The sequence below is a fragment of the Theropithecus gelada genome, chromosome 7b, assembly GCF_003255815.1.
Source record: "Theropithecus gelada isolate Dixy chromosome 7b, Tgel_1.0, whole genome shotgun sequence".
NCBI lineage: Eukaryota > Metazoa > Chordata > Mammalia > Primates > Cercopithecidae > Theropithecus > Theropithecus gelada.
Window position 1 is genome coordinate 39,320,856 of NC_037675.1, and position 10,368 is coordinate 39,331,223.

The window sequence follows — 10,368 nt, forward strand, 5'->3', positions numbered from 1 at the left end:
GGGCTATTTGCTTGGGGAGGTCATTACACTGGAAAGCACAAACAATGGAAGGGGAAAACGCAAATCATGTGTTTCCTTGGACAAGGACATAAAGTAAACACTTGAATTGGTGGTCAACTATAATTTGCTTCTAGAGCCAGCAATTCTGGCAACACTACACTTTGGATTTACAGCAAAGCACACAAGTAGCGGTGACTTTGAAAACAAAGGATAAAAGAACCAAGGGAAAAGTTACAAGTTCTTAAAGATCCGTGTCTCCTTCCAGGAACGTAAGGATCTTTCCCTCAATCTAAAAGCAGAATGCACTCTTGCTGCTTACGCCCAGCATGCCCTCAGCTGTTCCTAATTACTCCCGGAGGACGCCAGTGATATTTGAGTCTGGGTTATCAACAATCCTTATTTTTTTATTTTTATTTTTTTTTCCCCTGGGATTTCAAACCAATATACTCCCAGCCTGAACAACACAGAAGATTTCCTTTCCATTTTGGTAGAAATTATTTTTTAATGTAAATTATATTGTGTTCTATTTGTTTCCAATGTCTTGAAAAGTTCAATCACTTCTCCAAATCCTCCAGAATAAACATAAGAAAATATCACTCCCCAGCACTACCTGGTCCCCCAATATCACCATGCTAAAGGCACTTCCACTTCCTCTATCTTCAGGGAAGGAGTGTGAGTTCTGATTTAGTTCCTCGGTAGATTAGAGGGAATTTAGAGGAAGGGGGATTTCTTCAGAAATCGTCAGTTACACAAGTAAGTTCCTCTTGGTTCCCTGTTTCATCAAAAGTGAAAAACTGTTCACAGGAGTTCCCATGTCCCCTGTTTCCCTATGCATCACTAGAGCCAAGAGAGGACTCCGCCAGCAAGGCACCCTCTGCTCTGTCCCGCAGACCACAGTCCCCGACCTTCACCCCATTGTTTGTGCAATGTGCAGAACTGGAGCCCAAAGCAGCGGGCTCAGGATCACCCTCCAGGCCCGGCGGGCCCACAGACTCCTTCCTTGGCTGGGAAGAGGGGCTCTTGTGAAAGCAGAGCTTGACAAGCCCCAGCACTGTCATGGTCAAGATCACCAACACTACTACTGCTGTGCTCACAAATATGAAGACCACGGCGGAGGAGGTGTCAAAAACCTGAGGAGTGGCAGAGGAAATCGTAGAATTAAACTTCGAAATCACGCTCCCTGATGGGGTGATGGTGGCCTTTGACTCGGCTTGAAGGGACATTTGAAGGGTAGACATCGTGCTCTGTGATCCCCACCGCGGAATCTCAGGAATAGATGTTACTGAATTGTGTTGTTCAGGGACAAGTGGTATCTCTCCCGGCTTCTCGTCGACCCTGATTGACCACGTTCTCTGCTGCACGGGGCTGGTTGCAGTGGCCGGCGGGAGCCTAGTGGACACCCTGGTCCCCCCAAGGGTCGGCTGTCCTTCCCCACTGGTCACGCAAGAGCGGCCGTCCTTCCCCAGCTCGAAGCCGGTAGCACATTCGCATGCAAAGCCTCCCAAGTCGTCTAGGCAGTCAGGGAGCTCTGCGCACTTGCCAGCACGGAGGTACCTCCCGGGGCAGGGACACAACACATCCCCTGAGGATAGTTTGTCCCAGCGAGCGCCGATTTCATCCGCGATGCAAGTAACTGAGATCGGAAGCTGTCCCCCGCAGAGCGCACTCACCTTGGTCCCAGGTGGACTGAAGTCCAGAGCGGCGCTGTACAGCTGGAAGGGCGCGCGATAGCTCAAGTTAGAGGCGGCCCCGGGGCGCGGCGCAGGACACAAGACCTCAAACTGGTACTTGCACAAGTAGCCGTTGGCGCGCAGGTGGCATCGCATCTCCTTCCAGCCTGCGGGTTCGACCCCACCGGTGGCCTGGAGTACCGCGCATCTCCGCGCGGTGCAGGAGCGTTGGGGCTCCTCCACCCACTGCAGCGTGTCGCTTTCGAACCCGCCGGCGTCGGAGGAAAGCCAGGAGAAACCCCGCAAAGGCTCGTTCTCCAGGGTGCAGTGGGAACGCCCGCGCTCCAGTGCGACCCAGAACAGCAGGTCTTTGGAGCCCCCTCCAGGCCCTGGGCCTGCCCGCAGGAGCGCGAGAACAGCGCGCAGCTCGGCGCCCCCACGCACAGTGCTGAGCGCCCCACCTCGCAGGTTGCAGGCCTCCTCGGCCGCCTGCCGCTTCATGGTAGCGTGGTGCAGGCTGTAGCAGGCCCCCGAGGCCGAGCAGCCAGCACGGTCAGCAGTGGGGTGTTCGCCGCCGCCCGGCCCGAGCCAGAGCGCCTGCCAGAGGAGGCACAGGGCGAACGCTGGCCTCATTCTCTGAGGCCCCGCGCGCAGAGCTGCTCCCAACTTGGATCTGTCCCGCTCGAGGACGCGGAGCAGTCTCTGGAGCGCGGTCACCGCCCTCTACAGCTGGCTTCCCCAACCCGATTCCCCCTCCCTTCCCCTCCGCCCTTGCTCCCAACGGACCCCCCAGCTGCCAAGAATCCCCCCGCGGGCCCAGCGGCCAACAGCTTCCCTTAGGCCGCGACAGGAAATGTGTGCGGAGCGCTGCCAGGCCCCGTGCAGCCCTGATTTATTCTGGGGTCAGGAACACAGCTGGCGCCGGGGCACAGAGGACGCAATCAACTAGAAGGTCAAACACCCTGCTTAGAGCAAGAGGAGAAACTCGCCACTGGGATGAAGTGTGTGGTTTTTCTCGGTTCAGGGAGTTTCATCAGGACCGCAGAACCCATAACACGTAGGCGAACATAGGCAGGAAGGACTGGAGAAAGGAACTGGCTTATGATTGTAAGACCACGCCCGTCTATTGTGTTTCTGTCCGGAGCTGTGGAACTAGCGTCAGAATAATTCGTAGACGGCTCCAATGTTCGGGAGGCCTGCGCCTGTGGGAGAAAAATAACCTTGTGAAACAACTTAGCATCTCCTTTCGCCACCAGAGGCAGCGCTATTTAACCGCATATCTCTCTTTGGGTCTCTGCTTCTCTATTATGTCTAGAGATTTCAGGCGTGCTAACTGCTAGTTAAAGAATTTGGAGTTGTTTGGGTATTTTAAATGGGAAATTTTGCTTCTTCTATCAGCACTTGCTTTAGAAGTGGTCAATTATAATTTGGTGTTTTTCAGTTCCACTTGTTTCTCTTTGAAATGGACCATATTGATTCATTAAAGAAAGGAAATATATTTCTAGGACTAAATGAAAAGTAATGGCCATAGATCTTACTGTTAAGTTGTTAGCTTTCCTTGCCACTATATTGGTTCATAAATTCTTCAAGTTTATAGGTTATACATAAGTGAGTTCGTGGCCTTATAAATATTCGAGAACAACTGCTCTATGTGTGATTTTAGCCGTGAACTATTTTAGTATCATTTTCTCCTATGATTGAGTGGCAGCATTTATAATAGTAAGTTGTAAACATCCCCTTTAAGGAAAATTAGAGTTCAACATCCTTAAGATATTACAATGTTTATTCCATTATAATGAATATTGTATACTGTCAAAAAATATCTTGTAGTTTCAAAGATGGGTGAGCCAATTTCTTCAGAATTCCGGTGGGTGTTTTGTTTTCATATAAACATTTCAATTCCATGGGAAGTAGCAAGGAATTAAAGATGAATAAGGAAAGTAAAGGTTAAAAACTGTACTGTTATGAAAGGATTTCTTGTTAGCAATTTAGACAATTCAGTATCAGTTTAGGAAATATATCATCTATCTTGGTTCATAATGGCCAAATACGTTGCAATCAGAAATACATAAAGAGTTTCAGCTAAGCTCTCTTAGAGATGTCTGATGCTTTTAAATATCTTTAATCAGAATGAAAGTTGTCATTCCATGAAGAAGGCATATAAACTCACTTTGTTGTACTGCATTCAGGTTAATGAGGGGTGGGAGGGAAGGTTTCAGGATCACATCTGTATGCTTCCATCTTATGTTTACCATAATTCTCATTTTTCTTTCCTCCGGGAAATTCCTTGTATCTTAACAAACTACAGTAAACCCATGAGTCATCATCACACTTACCTTGCTTTTGCTGAGGTAGAGCTTTGCACTAGGATTTCTCTCCTGCCTTTTCTATTTCCTGATTTAAAGAACATTCATCAGTTCTTCTCTTCAGATGTCTGAGAATCACCTTAAATGTGGCTTTGCATTTAAATTAGGTAACTTAACGTCTTATAAGAAAGAAACATGAAAATCCAGAAATCGAATTGAATGGATTTTAAAAAATACTTAGTCACTTGGGCCAGCTCTCTACAGACCATTGTACTCTTATGACTGTGTTTGTAAATGTGTCCATGTAGCACAGTAATTTTAATAAAATCTTTTTCAAACTTAAGTAGTCAATGGAAATTTCTTAGATATGTTTAAAAATCATTTTGGATGAGATGAGATGTCTATAGTAAGAAAGAATGAATGGCTGGAAAGCTTACAGTAAATACATGATCTCACTCCCTGACATTCTGTCTAGGGAAGTGGGATTATACATTGGCCATAATGACTGTATATCAGAGTACTGACCATGACCATGACCATATCATGGAATGACACAAGAGTTAGAAAAAAGTAGCTCAAAGTAGGACATAAATAGTTTTGTAATTAGTTTTAAATATACAGTTTATCTGACCAAATTAGAAATGGAGGAAAGTTTCTATTTTAAAATAATATTTATTAAGATAATAATACAGAACCATTTTACCCCCACTGGATTCCAAATGCCTAAAAATCTTATAATACCAAATGTGAATCTATTGGCTCTTTTACATGTTACAGATTAGAGCAACCACTTTGGAAAAATTTGACATTTTTTTCCACTAAAATTGAATATTTGTAAACTCTAGCACTTCCATGGTAAGATATAAAACTAAGAGAAATTTTTACACATGTACAACAGAAGATATGTAGAAAATGTTTATAGTGACACTATTCATATTAACAAAAACTTGAACCAATCCAAATATCCAAAAACAGTATAAAAATAAACTGTAATATATTCACTAATTTAATATTATATAGGAGTCAAAATTAGTGCAACATAGTTTCAAGTAACAATATAAATTAATTTTAGCAATACAGTGTTAAAGGACAGAAGTTCCAAAAATTATATAGAGCCTGACAGTTTTATACAATTAAAAGAACAGTACTAGATATATGTTTGTATATTCTTTAGAAAAATAACTACAATAAAATGAGATAAGAGGAACAATAAACATAAGATTCTTAGGGATGCACCTTTTGGTGAGAGGAAAGAGAAGGATGGAATGTTGGAGGAAATAGAAGTCTTGATATGGGCTGTTGATAGAGTCCTAGCTTTTGTTTTGTGCAGTGGCTTTGTGTCACTACCCAAATAATGGAAGCTTTATTCCATTATTAAAATAAATAATTAGTAATGAACAAATAAATCAAAATGTCTATATCTGAATAAATAATGAGTGAACGGACATGAAGCAGGAATTAAAATTAACTTAATTCTGAGTGGCTGCGTTTCAAAATGAAAAGTAAAAATAAAATCAAAATGTTAGTTACATTTAAAATATATCTTCAGTATGTTTTCTTTTTTTTATTATTATAATACTTTAAGTTCTGGAGTACATATGCAGAACATGCAGGTTTGTTACATAGGTATACACGTGCCATGGTGGTTTGTTGCACCTATCAACCTGTCATCTACATTTCTCCTAATGCTATCCCTCCCCTAGCCCCCCACCCCCTGACAGGCCCCAGTGTATGATGCTCCTCTCCCTGTGTCCATGTGTTCTCATTGTTCAACTCCCACTTATGAGTGAGAACATGCAGTATTTGGTTTTCTGTTCTTGTATTAGTTTGCTGAGAATGATGGTTTCCAACTTCATCATGTCCCTGCAAAGGACATGAACTCATCCTTTTTTATGACTGCAAGTATTCCATGCTGTATATGTGTCACATTTTCTTTACCAAACCTGGGTATTTTGCTCCACCTGAGTGCATTGCTTGTGGCCTGAAAACATTTCAGATACCCTAGTGCACCCAGAACCCAAGCCCAAGGGTCCACAGGATGGAGCCATGAGCCAGTCCTGGCTCCCCAGGACTACAGCACATAGTTCAGCTGTGCTGAACCAAGATCATTGGCCCGCACTCAAGTAGTGGAGAAGCCCACATTCTCAGAGCACTAAGAAGGGTAAGATGTGTGGGTTCTTGGGCTGGCAAAGGAGCAGGACATACCTCCCTTTGCAGTGATAGTCTGAAAAAAGGTGTGGCTTATCTCTCTGCCATGGCCTCTGCTGGATGAATCCCTGTGGCTCAGAACACCTAACAAAAGAAATGTGGGCATGGTGTCAGTGATCAGAGGGAGCTTCCCTAAGGCCCAGGAAAAGTCCTGGTAGTGGAGTCACCTCTCTCCCAGCACACCCCATACTGCAGAGCACTGCTACAAATGTGAGGACATACAGGAGCTGCACACTCAAGTGCCTATCTACCAACCATTACTCTTAAGCACTATCTCCTGAATCACAGTCCAAACTACAATACCAAAAATATTTTGCTAATATACCACCTGCTGAAACCAAAGGCAAGAATTCAGCCACAAATAAAGACCCTGAACGTAGACTTAGCCCTCTGGAAACATACAGAAATGACTATACTCAACTTACATCATAGCTAAAGTAACATTCAACCTTCCCAGACAAGAAAGAATCAGCACAAGAACTTCAGCAATTCAAAAAGCAACAGTGTCCCCTTACCTCCAAAGAAATCCACTAGCTATCCAGCAATGGTTTTTAACCAGTCTGAAATGACTGAAATGATAGACATAGAATTCAGAATCTGGGTGGCCAAAAGCTCACTGGGATTCAGAAAAAAGTTGAAACCCAATCCAAGGAATCCAAGCAATCCAGTAAAACAATCCAAGACTGGAAAGACAAAATAGCCATTTTAGGAAAGAAACAAACTGAACTTTTATAACTAAAAAATTCACTATAAGGATTTCATAATACAATTGGAATTATTAGCAGAATAGAACAAGTTGAGGAAAGAATCTCAGAGTTTGAAGATTGGTTTTTTGAATCAGACAAAAAATAAAGAAAAACTGGAAAAAATTAAGAAAACCTCTGAGAAATATGGGATTATGTAAAGAGACAAAATCTATGACACATTGGCATCTCTGAAAGAGAAGGAAAGAGAATAAGCAACTTGAAAAATATATTAGAATATAGTACATGAACAATTCCCTAATCTCACTAGAGAGATTTACATACTAACTCACAAAATACAGAGAACTCCATCTGGAAACTATACAAGATGACCATCCCCAAGGCACATGGTCATCAGATTCACCATGGTCACTGAAAAACATTCTTAAAGGCAGCTAGAAAGGAGGGTCAGGTCACATATGGGGGAGCCTTGTAAAGCTAGCAGTGTACCCTCTCAGGAGAAACCTTGTAAGCAAGAAGAGATTGGGGGCCAATTTTTAGCATCCCAAAGAAATTTCAACAAAGAATTTCATATACCACTAAACTAAGCTTCATAAGTGAAGGAGAAATAAAATTGTTCTTAGACAAGCAAATGCTGATGGAATGCATTTCAACTTGACCAGCCTTAAAAGAGGTCTTTAAGGGAGTACTAAACATGGAATTGAAATAACAGCACCTGCTACCACAAAACACACTTAAGCACATAGCCCACAGACACTATAAACCAAATACACAAGTCTACATAATACCCAGCTAACAATGTGGTGACAAGATCAAAATCTCAAATACTGATACTAATCATGAATCAAAATGGGCTAAAAGCCTCACTTCAAAGAGATATATAATGCCAAGAAGGATAAAGACATGACCCTAACTCTCTGCTGTCTTCAAGAGACCCGTCTCACACGTAATGGCACCCATAGGCTCAAAGTAAAGGAGTAAAGAAAGATCTACCATGCAAACAGAAAACAAAAAAGAGCAGGAGTTGCTATTCTTATATCAGATAAAACAGACTTTAAATCAATAACAAGAGGGACAAAGAAGGGCATTACATAATGATAAAGGTTGTAATCCAACAAGAAGACTTAACTATCCTAAATATATACACATTCAACATTAGAGCACCCAGATTCATAAAACAAGTTCCTCTTAATATATGAAAAGACTTAGCCACACAATAATAGTGAGAGATTACAACACCCCACTGACAGGACTAAACAGATTATTGAGGCAGAAAACTCACAAAGAAACTCTGGACTTAAACTCAACACTTGATCAACTGGACTACTAGACATCTAGAGAACACCCCACCTAACAATCACAGACTATGGGATCAGAAGATAAGATGAGATCAGAAGATGAGATCAGAAGATGAGAACACTCTTCTGATCTGTATACAGAATATATTCTAAGATCAACCACACGCTCACTCATAAACTCTTAATAAACTCAAAAAAATTGATTTCATACCCAGCACACTCTCAGACCACAGTGCAATAAAAATAGAAAGCAATACTAAGAAGATCTCTCAAAACTATACAAATATATGGAAATTAAACAACTTGCTCCTGAATAGCTCCTGGGTGAACATTGAAATTAAGGCAGAAATTAAAAAAAAAATTGAAATTAAATAGGGACAAAACTTACTAAAATCTCTGGAATGAAGCTAAGGCAGTGTTAAGAGGAAAGTTTATAGCACTAATGCCTTCATCAAGAAGTTAAAGATATCGTAAATTAACTTTGCACCTAGGAAAAAGAAAAAGAAAAAAACCAACTCTAAAGGTAGCAGAAAAAAGAAATAACTAAAATTAGTGAACTGAACAAGATTGAGATACAAAATTCATAAAAAGGTCAATGAAACCAAGAGTTTGTCATTCAAAATAATAAACAAGATTTACAGACCACTAGCTAGATTAACAAGATGTAAAAGAAAATATCCAAACAGGTACAATCAAAAATGACAAATATGACATTACAAGTGATCACACAGAAACACAAAAGATCCTTAAAGGCTACTATGAACAACTCTATACTCACAAATTAGAAAATCTAGTGAAGATGAATAAATTCCTGGAAACATGTAATCTCCAAAGATTGAATCAGGAAGATTGAATAGACCAATATTGAGCTCTGAAATTGAAACAGAAATAAAAAACTGAGCAACCTAAAAAAGCCCTGGACCAGATGGAGTCACAGCAAAACTCTACCAGATATACAAAGAAGAGCTGGGGCCAATCCTACTGAACCTATTCCAAAAAATTGAGGCAGAGGAGCTCCTCCCTAACACATTCTCTGAAATCAGTGTCAACCTGATACCAAAATATGGCAATCACAATGTAAAAGGCAAACTTCAGACCAATCTAATAAACATAGACACAAAAATATTGAACAAAAAACTAGCAAACAGAATCCAGCAGTACATCAAAAATTAATATACCACCACATGAACAGAATTAAAAGCAAAAACCATATGATATTTTCAATAAATGCAGAAAAAGCATTTCTATACACCAATGATGTTCAGACTGAGAGTCAATCAAGAACACAATCCCGTGTAGAAGAGCCAAAAAGGAAGTGAAATACCTAGGAATACAGCTAAGTGCCACCACCCCCGGCCAATTTTTGTATTTTTAGTAGAGACAGGGTTTCACCATGTTGACCAGGATGGTCTCCATCTCCCGACCTCATGATCCACCCACCTCGGCCTCCCAAAGTGCTGGGATTACAGGCATGAGCCACTGCACCAGGCCCACATATGTCTTTATAGTAGAATGATTTATAATCCTTTGGGTATATACCCAGTAATGAGATTGCTGGATCAAATGGTATTTCTAGTTCTAGAATCTTGAGGATTCACTGCACTGTCTTCCACAATAGTCGAACTAATTTACACCCCCACCAAAAGTGTAAAAACATTCCTATTTCTCCACATCCTCTGCAGCATCGGTTGTTTCCTGACTTTTTAATGATCGTCATTTTAACTGGCAAGAAATGGTATCTCATTGTGGTTTTGATTTGCATTTCTCTAATGACCAGTGATGAGCTTTTTTTCATATGTTTGTTGGTTGCATTAATGTCTTCTTTTGGAAGTGTCTGTTCATATTCTTTGCCCACTTTTTGATTTTTTTTTCTTGTAAATTTGTTTAAGTTCCTTGTAGATTCTGGCTATTACCCCTTTGTCAGATGTATAGATTGCAAAAGTTTTCTGCCAGTCTGTAGGTTGCCTGTTCACTCTGATGATAGTTTCTTTTGCTGTGCAGAAGCTCTTTAGTTTGATTAGATCCCATTTGTCAATTTTTGACTTTTGTTGCAATTGCTTTAGGTGTTTTAGTCATGAAGTCTTTGCCCATGCCTATGTCCTGAATGGTATTGCCTAGGTTTTCTTCAAGGGTTTTTATGGTTTTAGGTCTTACATTTAAATTTTTAATCCATCTTAAGTTA

At 41.2% G+C, this 10,368-nt stretch overlaps 1 protein-coding gene across 1 annotated transcript; it reads right to left on the minus strand.

The window, feature by feature from the left end:
* Window positions 1-383: 383 nt before the first annotated feature.
* CLEC14A (C-type lectin domain containing 14A) lies at window positions 384-2,646 on the minus strand. Its single transcript, XM_025392164.1, has one exon. It carries the CDS (start codon window positions 2,301-2,303, stop codon window positions 828-830), a length of 1,476 nt encoding a protein of 491 aa, XP_025247949.1. The 5' UTR covers window positions 2,304-2,646; the 3' UTR covers window positions 384-827.
* Between the last annotated feature and the right edge of the window lie 7,722 nt (window positions 2,647-10,368).